Raw genomic sequence first — 16,615 nt, 5'->3', positions numbered from 1 at the left:
TTTTTAGTTTTTTTTTTTGTTTTTTTTTTTTTTTTTTTTTTCTTTCATTTTACGAGTGCTTCATGCTTTGCTTCGCTCCCTGCGCTTCGTTCACTGAAGCTCATGGCTGATCCGAGTTTGTAGTATAAACTCGCAAGCACAACGCCATTGAATTCCGGTTTTATGACGATGACGACCGTGGCTCGCAGGTATTGATGCCATGGAGCTGGTCGTAAGCATATTCAGAGCATACGTGGCCCGCCTTCTTGGCGAGCTCACAATTCACCTTGCCAAATGTGGAGATGCAGTAAATTCAATAATATCTGGCGAAGGAAAACAACCTCTAACATTGTGATATAGAGTCATCTCAATCAAATTTTACAAAAATCCAAAGTACGGCCAGTAGTGCCGTTAACCAAAATTACAACAGTTGTCGAGAGCCATCCTGGGTATCTTCGCCAGAAAATAGCTTTGCTATCTGTATTATATATATTTCCTAAACGAGAAGCGCAGTATAGTCACTGTGCCCAAATCAAGAGCGCAGACAACCACTATCTTGGGCGCGATCTCTGCCTCCGGTCAAGTGAAATTTAGCCTGAGGCGTCCACAGCCGCCAGCTATGAAGAGGAAGCAAAGAGACTATGCTGAACGTATAAACGCGGGCACTGTAACGGGACAGGACATGTTCTTGAGGATTGCGGACAAGCTTGACAACGATATCAGCACTGTGCGACGTCTGAACGTTGCTGGATTCTTGCACTCAAGTAAGGATTTTTACAAGCACTACACCTTATGGGAACGATCAACTAACACCAAACTAAGTAATAGACCTACGCATGGAGGCCATGACCATGGACTGTCCCACGGGGTACGTCTGCCGGCTTATGCCACTAAACGAGCAAGCAATCCCGACACAGGTCAGTCTTTTTACCAAGTCGATCATTCCGTTCTTGCAAATCATCTGCATGCTGAAGGTAAGACCTGATGGCGCTAAAATTATAATTTTTCTATAATTTGACACGTATCTAGCACTTGGTAAAAGAAAACGTTGAAGATGTAGAGGCCGGACCCAGTCGGCCAAAATGTGTGGGTTATCGCTCCCGCAGTGCCAGCAGTCCCAATCAAATCTGTATACCCTCGTGCTTGTGCCTGCCTCAGCGACCAATATCCTCCGGCAAGAGGAAGCGAGAAGATCTTGAAGAAGAATAAATACCTGGGACACTATATCTGCGCACTGCATTGATTCACTCTTCTGAACACATTCATCCATTGCCTTTTTAAGCTTGCATGTAGCAGAGCATTCATTATCCCACTAGAGATCAGCGACGCATCAGTCTGCAGCATGCCTATTCAATTGGCAAAGGCTGTTCTGCTTAGAGAAAGTTCGCTTATCAACTGGGACGATGCACCGATGATGCACAAGGGCACTATAGAAGTCGTGGACAATCTCCTGAGATACCATGGACGCCACCAACTCAGACCTTACCTTACGGTGGAAAAGTGGTAGTATTTGGAGGAGACTTTCGGCAAACATTTGCAGACTCTTGATCTTTACAGCACGTCTTGCCGTTTTTTCAGCGTTCTCTGCTTTTCCCGGCTATTATTCGTTTTCTTTTCACGCCGACGAGTAAGCTTGTTGAATATGAATCTTGAACGACCCAGCATAATGGCTCTTTTGGCGGAGGCCGTAGGCTGAACGCCTATCCCCAATATCCGAGCCCAGTGGATTAAGCGATTGTACCCGCTCTCCCTCCACTTTCTTTGCTCGCTCTCTCGTTTGATGATAGAGTTTATTCGTGTATCACAAATATTTTTTATACTGCTCTCGATGATAAAGGAAAGGATGATGGCATAATCACTTGATCCACAGCTCGAAGCATAATGTTAAAATAAGTATCTTTGCCATTTACAAGGGTAATGGGAAGACTCACCGTTTGACTGATGGTGGGGTTGATTCAAGCAAATCAGGGCTTACGCCGAAGGCGGCCTGTGATGGAAAAGCTGCCCCGGCCCGCATGAAATGAATATGTCCTTTAGAGTACTATATCGGAATGAGTAATAGAATGTATTATGAGGATTTAACATATTCAATTCATGGATTAAGAGTTTGTATTCCGGAAGTCCCCAGTGACTTCGCCCTACCATGTTCTGCAGGTAAAGAGATAAATAAAGCAACGTGCGTATTTTCGAAATCATTATTGTGTTTGCGCGAAGCGCATCGCGACAGAAGCACCAGGACAACTCGCACTTCGATCTAGCATAGCGTTGACCTTGGTGAATTAAGTTTTGCGTCCTTCAAGAGACTGAGTAGTGCTTCGCGCAATATCACAAGGAGCTTTAATTCGCTCCACTAGGCCGTTGATAAATGAAGATATCAAATAGAACGGAGAAATATAGCAACCTAAGGGAGTATTCTCGTGAACGAAGAGCTGAATAAACCGGGAATGCGAGCTTGTAGAAGCAAAACGGATGCAAAACCGGAGAATGGAGGTTTATGAAGGCCAAGTGAGCTTATTATTACTGTATTCGGTTTAGATATGGGGTTTCCCCACCAAGCGTAGTGAGCGAAGCGAGCGCGAAAGCGCTTGTCTGTAAAAATGATATATGCCTTTTAGGAATGCGTTTTGATCGTTTTCAAACGTACGCGTATCGTAGGCTTTTAAAGTGTAATAATAATGTAACGCACTGACATGGTTCTACCAGCTCCAATAAGCATATCTCGGCCTGAATGGTCAATGGAAGTGATGAATGGTAAATCTATTCTTCCGAAATGCGTGTGTAAACCTGCCCATGGGTGAGAGAACGGATCCGGTAAAGGCTGTATTGATCATAGATAATACCAGTTTAAAACAAGCACACAATGCATCTCCAGTTTGTTTCCTTCCAAGTATGACGTTCACCGTAACGGTTAGACTGTAAAGACAAAGCATCGCAGCTAACGCTATAAAGGACAGTATTGTTTTACCTGGCCGCCTCGGGTAGCAGTTTCCCGCTATTGTGACGCTTGGCTTGTATCTCAACATCTAAAGGAAGATGGAGACTATATGTACAGGCAGGCTGCAGCTAGCCGGATCTGATTGAATAATGTTCCTGCGAGTTTACTACACCCGCGCTTTCGCAAGGCGAAAAGCAACGGATGGTCTGATGATACATACACATCGGTGGCAACTGTAATATAATATAGCCGGCAACAATGACTCGAATCAGACGAGTTTTCTCTTCCGTTCCTACTTAAGATAGAAAGAGTGTTTGGACAAGCTTGCCTGTCTCATTCGGGTTGGTTCCTTGCTAAGCCGCCTGTACGACGGCAGTTCCATCAATCTGCTCCGCACTGAGCTGCAACCAAAATCTTGGGTAGAGATCTGGGAACGACAGCCCACGTGTCTTGCTAACCTTTGAAAGAATGGGGCTGCATAACATGTATACATTTCCTGTCCATTTTCCTTGCCATGTCCTAATTTGCTACAATGTGTGATCGACAGGTGCCAAATCTTAAATTTGAATGATACAGCGATCACGACAACAAAATGCTGACAATTGCACATTCAAGGCAATTTTCGAAAGTCAAGAATCCTTGGAATTGCTTTTTCAGATCAAAATATTTCAAACGAGATCAAGAGACGTCGGCATGGACGAAATGTGCATTGCGATTGGCCAGCTTGTCCAAGACATACAACATGGGCAAGGTCCGTGTCACCCGACAATGAGCGACCACGGCAGTCCACATGCTGGAAACGATAGGCGAAGAGTCGCCCATGAAACAAAAGTGCCAAGTGCGGCTAATTTTACTTGATTGATAGAGAAACCGCGCAACTTCAAAGTTCCACTCATACGAGTATAAATAAAAAGAATAAGGTAACTGGAAGCTATTTCGAGCATTTTCGGATAGACTTTTGTCTCTCTCTTCTTTCCTTCACTCTTATCTTCTCCCTCTCAACTCATGGTGAGACCTACCCAGGAGATGACTACTACCCAGACTGTTGAGCAGTCCTTCGCCACTCAAGAAACCTATGGCCTCGAGGCTATCGAACGTCGTCGCCTGGCTTTGCAAGAGGTATGTATAAATCTTATCAAAATTCATTTTAAAAATGGATCACTGAAAAAAACTTCGACTAGTTTGACGACGCCAAGTTTGGCTGGTTCCATATTCGCGCATGTATTGTCTCTGGTATTGGTTTCTTCACTGATGCGTACGATATCTTTGCTATCAACCTGGTCTCTGCAATGATTGGTTATGTTTACTGGAGCGAGCAGGGTAACACCACGCCCCACAATGTCGACACCGCTATCAAGGTTTCCATGTCCTGCGGTACTGTTGTTGGTCAACTTTTGTTCGGTTGGTTGGCGGACCGCGTCGGTCGTAAGCGTATGTACGGTGTCGAGTTGATCATCATTATCATCGGTACTGTCGGTCAGACCCTTGCTGGTAACAGCAAAGCCAGTTCCTTCTGGGCCGTTGTCACGTTCTGGCGTGTCATTGTCGGTATCGGTATCGGTGGCGACTATCCATTGTCTTCTGTCATCACTTCTGAATTCGCTACTACCAAGCGCCGCGGTGCAATGATGGCTGCTGTCTTTGCCATGCAAGGTTTCGGTCAAGTTGCTGCTAGTATTGTAGGTCTTTGCGTCACAGCTGCCTACAAGAGCGCCATCCAGTACGATACTCAATACCTCGACTATGTCTGGCGTATCGTCATTGGTCTCGGTGCTGTTCCCGGCTGCATTGCTCTCTACTACCGTTTGACCATTCCCGAAACTCCCCGCTACACCATGGACGTCGAGCAAAAGATTGAAAAGGGTATCCTCGATGCCAAGGCTTTCATTGAGCATGGCGCTGCTGCTGGTGACTACAGCGACAATGTTGCTATTGCTCGTGACGAAGATGCTACCCCCAAGGCTTCCTGGTCCGACTTTTTCAACTTCTTTGGTCAACGCAGAAACGCTCTCATGCTGTTCGGTACTGCCTACTCCTGGTTTGCGCTGGACGTTGCCTGGTATGGTTTGGGCTTGAACAACTCTATCATATTGAAGAACATCGGTTTCGCCGGCGGTGCCGATGCTTACGATGCTATCCTCAAGGTCTGCCTTGGTAACTTGATCATCCAATTGCTCGGTTCCGTTCCTGGTTACTGGATCTCCGTCTTCACTATCGACTACATGGGCCGCAAGACCATCCAGATTATGGGCTTCATTATGCTTACCACTTTCTTTATCATTCTTGGTTTTGCCTACCACCCCATTCTCAACACTTCTGTCGGCCTCTTCATTTTCTTGTACACTCTCACCCAGGTCTTCTTCAACTGGGGTCCTAACACTACCACCTTCATTGTCCCTGGTGAATGCTTCCCTACTCGCTACCGATCAACCGCACACGGTATCTCGGCTGCTTCTGGCAAGATCGGCTCTATCATTGCACAGGTTGGCTTTGGTCTTCTCAAGGACATTGGTGGCAAGGATGCCTTTATCGACCACTTGCTTGAAATCTTCGCCTTCTTCATGTTGACTGGTATTTTCTCCTCATTCTTAATTCCTGAAACCAAGGGCAAGACCTTGGAAGAGCTGTCTGGCGAGACTGATGGCACTCAAACTCGCGCAGCCGCCTCTGACAACAGCGTTACCAAGGAAGCATACTAATTTTACGTATCTGCCCCCATCTTTTTCCCCTTCCTTTTTTATTGTCAAATTCGCTATACATTCTATATATTTATCACCATTTTGTTCTGCTCCATTGATGTATCAGTATTGTAGCTTCTAATCTTTCTAAAAATTGAACCATAAGTTCGCATACCACAGTATCCAAACTTTTTATCTGCAACAAACAAACAGTTGTGATAAGCCGTGATTCAAGAAAGAAGAACATATATATACGAGAGTATTGAAACCTAAACAAGAGAGCGAGAGAGGGGGGGGGGCTCAAAAACCTCTGCTGGGAATGGGGAACGGGGAGAGTGTGCTAGATAATACTACGCTATGTGGAAGAAGGCGGGTTGTATACATATTTAGATAACGCCGTAGGGTGATATAGATATATATAATGTCTGTTTATAAAGTGAACAAGAAGTATGCAAGATGATTTCCAAACACATCATTTGTTTTGCTGCTGCTGCTGTTTCTCCTGATACGAGCGCAGGATGTTCTCCAAATTCTGTATGCGTGCTTGGTAAGTCTGCATCTCCTGTTGCAAGAATCGAATGTGCTCGACTGATTTTTTCAAGATAACACCCTTGTTAGGCTTGTTGGGACCAGTGCTGTCCAGCATAGATTCAGGCAACAAGGTACCCAGCTCGTTAATACGTTCATTAATGGTGTCACGTCTTCGGCGTTCAACTGCATTGTGCGATTCCCTTCGCCGCCTTCGCTTCTCCATAACTGCTTGCAGGCTATAAAAGTGATAGCGGTTATGTCAGAACCGGTGAATGGTGTCATTTCAAACTACACTTACTTTATTTGGACATTGTAGTCGTCTTCGAAGCTCTGCGGCCCGGATGATGATGATACTTGAGGAGGCATAAAAAAGGACGGCGGTGAGGTTCCCATGCTAATGTTTGCAGGTGCAGACATTGCTAGCGAGGCAGGATGGTCCATTCCAAAACCAGGTGGAGAGCCGAACCAAGGATCGTGCTCTGCTCCCACAGAATATTGGGAAGGAGGTGATTGATATGGAATCGACGACCGCTGCTGCTGCTGCTGTCGATAAGAAGCCATTCCTGTTTGGTAGTCTACATCTTCCAGGTCGTCCAACGGACCTGTTGCTGGATAAAACGTCGGCTGTGTAAAAGAATCACCTTCGAACAAATCTTGGTGTGCAACGTTCCCGTCTGGTCCTGCCTGATGACTCAGGGAGACTGGATGCGGTACATGAGACAGTTTCGGTTGGTGCATTGTGTATTGTATTGGATTCCGCAGTCTTGAATTTGACTGCTGCTGCTGAGAAGGTGGTAAATGAGAAGACATTACTAAACAGATCAAGAGAGTGTGCTTTGCATAAAGAGAGCCGTTGCCGCCATGTAATTAGCCGGCTCCCCGTTCGACGTTCCAAATTTGGAAACCAGTGTTTTCGTTTTTATGCACAAAAATGCACTTTTGCAACTCGGCCAGTTTCTTCTCATCGAAACGGCAAAATAGAATACTATCAATAAATGCAAACTTATATTTCAATTTATCACACTATTTCACACTATTCTGGAGCAAAGTCAACTGGAATAAAAGCCGCTGTAATGATTATCATTTTGAGATTGCAATGCATTTCGCTGTTTTGCTACTTTTGTGCGACCACATCGCAGACAGCCAATGATTTTTCAGACTCCTGCTTCTAAAACGAATTTTGACGTACAGTCTCGAGTGAGGAAGCGTGGAATCCACACGAACAAGAATCCAGGGACGTTGCAAACATCTCTACCCGTGTAATTCTCGGCAGCAACGACGCCTCGCGAGCATGGTATTCAAGCAAACTATTGATCGATACGATAGGTTTGGAAAACTACCTTCAAAACACAAGATGGGAATTTCTTCGGATAGACGATAACTGCCTATCTAGTCGATGTGCAGGAGATGTTAAAGAATGCAGTTTACAGCACAAAGGCATGCTTTCAGATTGAAAATGTTCATAAGGGATCATCTTTATTCCCATCCTTTCTTTGTTCAAGCGCTGCGTAAAATAGGATTTCGATCGCCCCCGTTCGTAAGGGCTTTTGAATGACGGAATCCTCTCGGTCATAACCTTTTTTTCGCTTTTTCTACCTTTTCTTCATCTTATCTATTCATTCGTATGGCTGGTGTCAACCTCGTTCATCAGCAACGCGATTAGTATGTCCAACAGTGGTCACTTTCTGTCTGTCAAAGCAAATACCCATACAGGAACAGGAGGTGAAGATGACACTGCAGTGTATGCAGCAACTACATGGCCAACTTGGGAGTCGGGTAAACAACGTGAATATGCACCACCATCGTCGCAAGGGAGACTAGAATGTCTACCAACAAACGCCCGGTTAGCCAGGCAGCCGCAGCTGGATGAAAGGTGTTTTATACCTGTTGGTTTTATACGTGACATCGATAGGAGTGATCTCTGGAAATGAACGTACCGACTTGATGGTCAGCGAGAGTGAAAATAAGCTTTTGGACATACAAGTGATATCGAACGTATCAATATTTATACTAACGATTTGCAGAAGAGCATTGCTTTGGTGCATTCCTTTTCCTCGCTTCTGAACTTAACACAGATACAGTATTTGATTTATCTCATTCGAGCATTAAATTTGTTCATTGTTCGATGATCGGTGTCACTCAACGGATATGCGAACACATTCGACATTATAATCTTTAAGTCTTGGCCAATGTTGCTTAAGATGGATCTTATTATTGCAATTGCATTTGGTATTTCCTATGTAAATTCTTGTAAATGTACAAGTCTATACAGCAGTATGCTTTGTAAGACATCTTGGAAAACAATTACGAAGGCAGACACAGTTGTTTTGATTTTGATTCACGTCGTGATTACGCAGCCTTCGAAATATCTTGTCTCTCTCTTCCCGTTTTCTTATCAGCAAAATGGATATCCAACAGCTACTAATCCCTCCACCGCAAGTTACAGCAAACCACCAACAGATGGTTCTTGATTCCATAATAAACCAGGAAGAACCTGAAGAAAATCGAGACCTGCACATGATTGACTAGGTCCTAAGATGTCCAATGCGTACTTCCACTAGAGCTTGCAAATTGAAGTCAATCGTTAGAGAGCCCTATTGGGCTCTAATGGTATGCCTGTAAGCATGTGGGGCTACTTTGGACCCAATCTTGATTTTATTTGGATAGAATACATTTCGAGGGCTTGCTGAGGATTACATTGCAATTCGTTGTGTACATACGATTTCGTTAACCTTGACGTCCTCCGATGGCTCGACGAAGGTGGCCTTGTAGACAGCCGTCCTCTGATACTCAATCAACTACTGGGAAAATGCTTTCCGGTATTGTACGCTGTCACCTACATCGAGGGTAAGCATTGTGCCACATTTAAACTTTTGGGGATTTGACAGACAGACTGACATTGAGTCAGATCGACAAACTGAGGACGAGCAATTTGCACACCTCGCCTTAAAATTTGAAAACTTTTTCCAAGTTGCCAGAAAACAGTGGACATAAATGATGTATAAATATACGTCATATAGGCAGAGCTATGCTGAAGAAGGACAGTTGTTAGTACCTGAAGCATTATACGAGCCCCAGATTTCGGAAATGCAACTCTACGCCATCGGTGAGAAGCAAGTTTGGGCGAAGGGAAGCAATACCTAGTAAGCTTGAATCTGCATAAAGCTGTGACGCGTTTCGTCTACATAGTACATCTGATAAATCTGCCTAAAGCTTGAAAAATCATCTAGCTTTAAACTCGAAAAGATACTTGGTACGAGTCTGGACAAGCTACTTCCGCCACTCCCAAGAAAGACATGATTTACGGTTGCGTCAAGCACCACAAACGTGTGGTAAGCATGTAAAGTATCTATACAATGGGCTTAGTTAAAGCAGTACTCAAATGCTTCCAAGCCGTTATCGTTGTCATCTTATTGCGCATACAGTGGACCCCCGTTATTTTCAATCATTATAATTTCAAAAATCTGATAAATTCCCAACTTTTGGAAGAACGACCCGAAAACTTAGGAAAAGTTTTCAACTTTCGCTTAATTTCTAATTTCAAAGCAAAGGGGTTGTGTTGAAGTCTTAACCGATCTTATTTTTATTGCAGGGGAAACTACGATATAAGCAATGATTGCTTGCCAGTATTAGCCCTGAAACGAAGACGATCGCGCAGCTGACGCAGGTTTTCAAACAGTGCTTGGCTATCTTCGTCGTTCACGAGAAATTTCAATACTGTTGACACGGCGCAGTTTCTCGGCATCGGAAACTGCAGGAGGCCCTGTTGGCGAGAGTTCTTTGACAGTACTCGAGCTATCCGCATCGACATCGTTATCATCAGAATGGCGTACAAATTCAAATTCTATATTCTCTTCGTCTGTCAGATTCTGATGCACTGCAGACTTTTCTTCTTTTGGGTCGAAGTCGATATTCTCTACTTCGACGGCTTCGGCGCCGAAAATCTCCTGCGCATGGCTATTGATCTTCAAAGCCTGCTCACGCTAATGCTCTGCGATGTCGACTGCCGGCAAAGTCTGCCCTGTTGGCGATAAAATGGCGGTGTACCAGCAATTTTGAATCGTCTCTGGCTTGACCTTAGTCTAGGCCTGCCGAATCGAGATCACTGCTGACACTGTGTTTTGTCGAAAAGCGATTATGTTAGGACTAAAATCTTCCGATGCTGAAACATCGGGAACGCAGCGACATGGTGTCTGATCGTTAATTTCAAAGACCGGCTAACTTCAACTTTTTGGCTTCCACGGGACCATTGAAATTAACGGGGGTCCATTGTAATCCAGTTGAAGAAGCAAGCATGGATTTGCGACTCATACACGAGTTTGATAATTATTACCTGCAAATATTTTTAAAAAGAGCTCCACCTCTTTACTAACGTATAAATGTAGACTGCATAGTCAAGCATTTGAAAACTCTTTTGCAAATATTAATATCTCAAACATTGCTGAACACCCAAGAAGGGTAACGTCTCGCTTCCTTGCTAACTCGATGAGATACATCTCTGGTTTCCTGCACTACGAAGCGGAGAGGCTTGGCACTAAATTGTGTATCGTACTGCCGGTCGCGAAAGAACCAAGTAGCAGTAGCATTTGCATCGCTGGATGACACTGTGCTCTACGGTGATGGTCACTTTCATGACTTCACAGAAAGAAACAGAGTGTGTTAGTGGAAGTCAGTGTTCTACCAAGGTATCAATTTACATCCACAATTTAACGTGACTTTTACAGATTTTCCGGGCAAGACTCGCGCGAAAGACGCCGATCATTTTGATTGATGAGTTTCGAACAAGCAGCGTTTGTGCCAGCTGTAACGCTACCTAAGACAGTTTCAGGATCGACGTATGGAGAGGTGTAATCATCATGTAGTATGTACAAGATTATTTTCTAGAAATAATTCATTATTTTTGCGATAGAGAAGATAGATTACGTTTATTGACTCGCCAAGGAGGACGAGAAAAGACATGTCTTGCTTATATCAACGTAGAAGGCGAATTTGTATTGGGCATCTGAACGCCCCGAAAGAGAGCTTAAGCCTACAAAAGTTACGCATGGGATGAATGTCACTGAAGGTCTTTCATCGTCACGGCTGTGAAAGATCATAGAAGAGAAGTAGATATCCGCTAAAATGGTGCCCAGGTTGTAAATGGTTAAAAGAATCGACGCATAATGGGAATATCCCAAGACGCAGGATTACTTATTAATCTTTACATTTCGTTATTGCTTACAGGTCCTAGACCGTGACATGAACGCCAGCCAAAACATGCGCAGAGTCTTGCTAAATTATATGTTCACTAATGCCGATATCAACTCACGACCACAAAGCTTGAGACGAGGGCAGCGACATATATAGCACCTCGCAAATGTCGAAGATGAAGAAATAATCCAAGGGCTCGGAAATGACGAGGAAGAACCAATGTTCGGAGACCAATGAGGCGGTGACAGAAGCCGTGCATATTTCTGCATCGGATATGCAACTATTCAAGCCCCAATAAAGACTCGTATTTAGCCTGACCAGACATAATCTCTTTTTTATTTATGTACAAACAAAGACAAGCGTCCTTCAAATATGCAACCAAGAGTTTTAATAATGAGCTTATTTCTTGGAGGCCTTCTGCGCAGCCTTGGTGACCTTGCCAGACTTGTCAACCTTCTCGACGGCCTTGATGACACCGACAGCGACGGTTTGACGCATGTCACGGACGGCGAAACGGCCAAGAGGAGGATATTCAGTGTAGGCTTCAACGCACATGGGCTTGGTAGGAATCATCTTGACAATTGCGGAGTCGCCGCTCTTAACAGCCTTAGGGCTATCTTCCAATTTCTTACTAATTTTTCGAAAGCAAAGCAAGGTAAGTAAAAAAATGTAAACAATCCAAGAGGTACAGGAAGGTTAAAGAAGTGCGTAGCCATGACAATTTCAGATAACCATGGCAAATTCGAAACTTTAACTTCCGACCTCCAATTTTTTTCAACTTACCCAGAACGACGGTCAATCTTCTCAAGAAGCTCAGCGAACTTGCATGCAATGTGAGCAGTGTGGCAATCCAAGACAGGAGAGTAACCAGCGGAGATCTGACCTGGGTGGTTCAAGACGATGACCTGAGCAGTGAAGGAAGCGGATTCCTTGGCGGGGTCGTTCTTGGAGTCAGAGCACACGTTACCACGGCGGATATCCTTGACGGAAACGTTCTTGACGTTGAAACCGACGTTGTCACCGGGAACACCCTCAGCGAGCTGTTCGTGGTGCATTTCGACGGACTTGACTTCGGTGGTCACGTTGGCAGGAGCGAAGGTGACAACCATACCAGCCTTGATGGTACCAGTTTCGACACGGCCGACGGGGACGGTACCGATACCACCAATCTTGTAGACATCCTGGAGAGGAAGACGGAGGGGCTTGTCAACAGGACGGACTGGGGGATCAATGTTGTCGATGGCTTCCAACAAGGTCTTGCCGGTCTTGTTACCAGCCTTGGTTTCCTTGGTCCATCCCTTGAACCAGGGCATGTTGGGGGATTCCTCCAACATGTTGTCACCGTTCCAGCCGGAGATGGGGACAAAGGGAACAGCCTTAGGGTTGTAACCAATCTTCTTGATGAAGGTGGAGACTTCCTTGACGATTTCGTTGTAACGGGCCTCAGAGTACTTGGTAGAATCCATCTTGTTGATGGCAACAATGAGTTGACGGACACCAAGGGTGAAGGCGAGCAAAGCGTGCTCACGGGTCTGACCATCCTTGGAGATACCAGCTTCGAATTCACCAGTACCGGCGGCGATAATCAAGATACCGCAGTCAGCCTGGGAAGTACCAGTAATCATGTTCTTGATGAAATCTCTGTGGCCAGGGGCATCAATGACGGTGACGTGATACTTGGGGGTTTCGAACTTCCAGAGGGCGATATCGATGGTGATACCACGCTCACGTTCAGCCTTCAGCTTGTCAAGAACCCAGGCGTACTTGAAGGAACCCTTACCGAGTTCGGCGGCTTCCTTCTCGAACTTTTCAATGGTACGCTTGTCGATACCACCGCACTTGTAGATCAAGTGACCAGTGGTGGTGGACTTGCCCTGCAGAGCAGAGAGGAAAAAGTGTGAGCAATCTCTAAGTCTTTTCATCGCATAGAACATGACAACTTACGGAATCGACGTGGCCAATAACGACGACGTTAACGTGAGTCTTCTCCTTACCCATGGCTGACTAGCAGGAAACGCTGTTAGGATCAAAGGGAAGCAAAGTAGCAAAGTGGACAGAAGCAAGGGTACCTACCTATATGTATAGAGGTGAAAAAGGGGAGTTAAATGGAAAACGATTTCCGTTCCTTTATAACCCGAAAAAAATTTGCGTTTTCTGAGTCTAAATCCCGCAGTAAGTGGCTTTTCAACACAGGTTTCAAAGACCGGAGATCATGCCGCCCCAAGCCCATAAACTTTAAACAGAAATTTTCGCCACATAAAACCTGTTTCTCGGTGCATTTCACGTGGCTGTTGATTGCGGATTACTTGTGTAAACCCTGGTACACAGTTGCCCTGTTGTTGCAAGTATGCCATTTAGAATGTTTGCTGCGGAAAGGAAAAAAGTGGTTAGTGCGGTCTTTTTGTTTGGTTTGTGATACCATGTACTTTTTTGCAATCTTAGCGGCAGTTACTATTGGGCGCTTCTAAAGAAGAAAAAAAGAAATCCCGCAGCTAGGATCCAATAGTCCCAAAATCATGAACGAAATTTCTGTTTTTGATTCGTTCTTGGATAAGGGTTGTTTTGCCACAAAGAAGAACTCGATCGAATCCGATGCTGTGAATCGAGGCCAAACTACAGCGGGTATAATACCCATATTAGAGTATATCCATATTAAATATGCAATACATAAATTCTTTGGCCACGCTGCAGCAAAATATCACTTGGCTGATCACATGGCCTTGTCGATCGCATAAAGATGAGAACCAACAAGTAATAAATTGGGGTATTTTGGAGCATCTGGAAAGTCAACGTCCCAGCAGGCCGGCAATTTGTCGAGCAACAGCAAGAACTTGGAAATCTGCATAATATCTGTTATTCTAATCTAGCAGCTTGTGTAGCCATCGAACGCTTGCATACTCTAGATTGAAGATCGCAATAATTGTAATTTCCCGTTATATGATTTTACTGAAAAAATCTTGGCTTTGGCAAAGGAAATGAAATAACAACGTTTTTACTGTAGGTAATAACTGGAAAAGCAAGCAGCAAATCCAAACGAAATATGACTTACCAAGATTCTCACCAGTTCCGACATATCTTTGCAATGAACCTGATGTTCATCAAGGAATTAGAAACAGAAGTGAGTAGATGTGGGGATGCTCATCTTTCATCTTCCCTCAACGTTTCTTTAAAGATGGTCAAAATTGGATTGTTCAATTTCTTGCCGGAGCTGCTGAAGATACTTTGAGTGCCCGACTTCGGAGCATAGCAAGATCTGGTCTTCTTTTTTCCACGCCGACTACTTGTTTGCCCCATTCAACATTCGAAATGTCAAGTTCAGCCGACACTTACTTGAGCAGCGGTACCGAGAACGACGACCCTTACGACCTGACCTATAATGGAGAAGCACAGGAGTTGCTCAATGACGCCATTGCCAGCAACAATCGCAATCGGAGGTTGAACCAACGGTTACGATCTTCGTCAGCAAGCAAGAAAGCTGGCTCCAAGCGCAAGTCCACCCTTCTTACCGATGAATGTATGTAGCAAACCGAATGAAACATCACCAAATTGTCGATCCTAAGGCATATCTTTCTAGTATCATCAGTTTCTTCGAATGATAGCAAGCGGAACGCTGATGAAGGTTTGTAGTTTCTCCTTTTACAGGCATTTTCCGCTTTGCTTTGCGAAATTTAACGCATCTACCGTGCAGCCAACGTAAGCACCAAGATGGCTTCATCGCCGAAACGACCTGGTCGCAAACCGTTAGAAAAGAGTGCGGTACTTTATCTACTTATTTCCTTTTTATTCCAAAACCACGTTTTTTACTGATAATTTCTTCCAGGAGACTCCACTTGACCCGAAACAAAAGCGTAAAGAACAAAATCGCGCAGCACAGCGGGCTTTCCGTGAACGCAAGGAACGTCACGTACAAGAACTCCAAGAGCGCATCCGTCAGCTCGAGGAAGCAAGCGCCTCACATTCTGATCTTATCAGAGAAAACAACTTACTGAAAGAACAAGTCAAAAAATTGCAGGAAGAGAACTATGTGCTCAAAGGAACACAGTTTACGTTCCAGTACCCACTGCACGAAAACGATTTCAAATTGGTTACCAGCAATAATACGGAAAAGAGTCACTACAGCCTCAGCAGCAACAGCAGTATCAAGAGCAGCAGCAGCGAGCACGATTCACCGCAGTCGAACCCGCAGGATAACGGGTTCAACGTCACATCGCAGTCTGAGCAGTCATCATTCGAGCATCTGTTTGCACCACCAGAAAACACTGATTTTCTGACGCAATCATTGCCTGTGAATGATATTAAAGCACCCGTGTACAACTTTACAGATTACCGCGTGCCACCTTCAGCAGCTGACAGCTTCCTCCTACAAAATGACACATTGCCTCCCCTCTTTGGCGCTGACGTCGACTTGTTCGGCTTATCAGGGCCTGCTCCTCTCAACGAAACCTTTGAAACTGTGGAACGCCCGTCATGTAAAAGTCAAGTACTCGAGACTCTGCAGCAGGTTAAAGGCCAGCCTGTACGGGTGGGAGAACTTCAGCAACGAGTGCAGACGTACTGTCCGGATTTCAGCCTTGATCAACTGTGCGAGGATATGAAGAAGAAAGCCAGCTGCAAGGATCATGTCCTAACAGAGAAGGAAGTGGATTGCATTATCAACTACATTGAGAAGAAAAAGCGCTAAGTATATTGTATGTTAAATATTGTTTGTTATTGCTTGTTTTGTTTGCATTTTCTTTTCTTTCTTAAGAATGAAAGACGTTGCTACTTGTATAAACATATGGGTTTGGTTTTTCGGGCTGCAGAAGAAGGGTGGCAAAAGTTCGACCATGCATCGGCCCCTCTTCGTTTTGCACTTGTATAGTATATTCTTTTTTGTTCCAATCTCCAAGTGATACAAGAAACAAGTATGGATGAAGGACAGAAAAAGGGGTAAAGATATGTGAGATAGCCAAAATTTGTCTGTTGTTGTGTCCGTAAGTGAGATTGGAAAATAAGGGGGTTGGGAAAGGCGCCATATGTAATTATATAGGGATGTGGGATGATCGTCCGGATGATCGTCATAAAAATAAAGATGGAAGAAGAAACAAGAAAAGTATATATGTCAAGAGATACGTCTTGTCAGGAACGGGCTCTTCCAAAAACGCAAGAGACGGGAGAAATAGAAGAGAGAGAAAATGTGAGTATGAATAATAAGGAAGAGACGAGAGAGAAAGAGAGAGAGAGAGAAAGAAAGAGAGAGAGAGAGAGTAGAAAGAGAGAAGAAAGAGAAGAAGAGAGAGAGAGAGAGAGAGAGAGAGAGAGA

The 16,615-nt window shown here is 44.5% G+C and overlaps 7 protein-coding genes across 7 annotated transcripts; 3 read left to right on the top strand and 4 right to left on the bottom strand.

Moving 5' to 3' along the window:
* Window positions 1–199: 199 nt before the first annotated feature.
* On the top strand, window positions 200–1,188 carry VTP01DRAFT_7858 (uncharacterized protein; the record flags this gene model as incomplete). Its single annotated transcript, XM_069386915.1, has 5 exons — window positions 200–286; window positions 340–428; window positions 493–743; window positions 802–953; window positions 1,009–1,188. The coding sequence occupies 5 exons, from the start codon at window positions 200–202 to the stop codon at window positions 1,186–1,188; spliced, it is 759 nt and encodes a 252-aa protein (XP_069242323.1).
* Window positions 1,189–3,919: 2,731 nt separating this feature from the next.
* Window positions 3,920–5,613, top strand: VTP01DRAFT_7857 (uncharacterized protein; the record flags this gene model as incomplete). The annotated part of the gene is made up of 2 exons (XM_069386914.1): window positions 3,920–4,033; window positions 4,096–5,613. 2 exons carry the CDS (start codon window positions 3,920–3,922, stop codon window positions 5,611–5,613), a joined length of 1,632 nt encoding a protein of 543 aa, XP_069242322.1.
* A 451-nt stretch (window positions 5,614–6,064) lies between these two features.
* On the bottom strand, window positions 6,065–6,933 carry VTP01DRAFT_7856 (uncharacterized protein; the record flags this gene model as incomplete). Its single annotated transcript, XM_069386913.1, has 2 exons — window positions 6,065–6,359; window positions 6,422–6,933. The coding sequence occupies 2 exons, from the start codon at window positions 6,931–6,933 to the stop codon at window positions 6,065–6,067; spliced, it is 807 nt and encodes a 268-aa protein (XP_069242321.1).
* Window positions 6,934–8,563: 1,630 nt separating this feature from the next.
* Window positions 8,564–9,023, bottom strand: VTP01DRAFT_7855 (uncharacterized protein; the record flags this gene model as incomplete). The annotated part of the gene is made up of 3 exons (XM_069386912.1): window positions 8,564–8,680; window positions 8,844–8,906; window positions 8,964–9,023. The coding sequence occupies 3 exons, from the start codon at window positions 9,021–9,023 to the stop codon at window positions 8,564–8,566; spliced, it is 240 nt and encodes a 79-aa protein (XP_069242320.1).
* A 786-nt stretch (window positions 9,024–9,809) lies between these two features.
* On the bottom strand, window positions 9,810–10,756 carry VTP01DRAFT_7854 (uncharacterized protein; the record flags this gene model as incomplete). Its single annotated transcript, XM_069386911.1, has 2 exons — window positions 9,810–10,106; window positions 10,676–10,756. 2 exons carry the CDS (start codon window positions 10,754–10,756, stop codon window positions 9,810–9,812), a joined length of 378 nt encoding a protein of 125 aa, XP_069242319.1.
* Window positions 10,757–11,712: 956 nt separating this feature from the next.
* Window positions 11,713–13,311, bottom strand: VTP01DRAFT_7853 (translation elongation factor EF-1 alpha; the record flags this gene model as incomplete). Its single annotated transcript, XM_069386910.1, has 3 exons — window positions 11,713–11,944; window positions 12,097–13,187; window positions 13,258–13,311. The coding sequence occupies 3 exons, from the start codon at window positions 13,309–13,311 to the stop codon at window positions 11,713–11,715; spliced, it is 1,377 nt and encodes a 458-aa protein (XP_069242318.1).
* A 1,308-nt stretch (window positions 13,312–14,619) lies between these two features.
* Window positions 14,620–15,994, top strand: VTP01DRAFT_7852 (uncharacterized protein; the record flags this gene model as incomplete). Its single annotated transcript, XM_069386909.1, has 4 exons — window positions 14,620–14,827; window positions 14,888–14,932; window positions 15,002–15,069; window positions 15,134–15,994. 4 exons carry the CDS (start codon window positions 14,620–14,622, stop codon window positions 15,992–15,994), a joined length of 1,182 nt encoding a protein of 393 aa, XP_069242317.1.
* Between the last annotated feature and the right edge of the window lie 621 nt (window positions 15,995–16,615).

The sequence above is a fragment of the Rhizomucor pusillus genome (assembly GCF_041956525.1).
Source record: "Rhizomucor pusillus strain CBS 183.67 unplaced genomic scaffold VTP01scaffold_4, whole genome shotgun sequence".
Lineage (NCBI taxonomy): Eukaryota > Fungi > Mucoromycota > Mucoromycetes > Mucorales > Lichtheimiaceae > Rhizomucor > Rhizomucor pusillus.
Note: the sequence above shows the minus strand (reverse complement) of the source record. Positions and strands in the feature narration are given on the sequence as shown.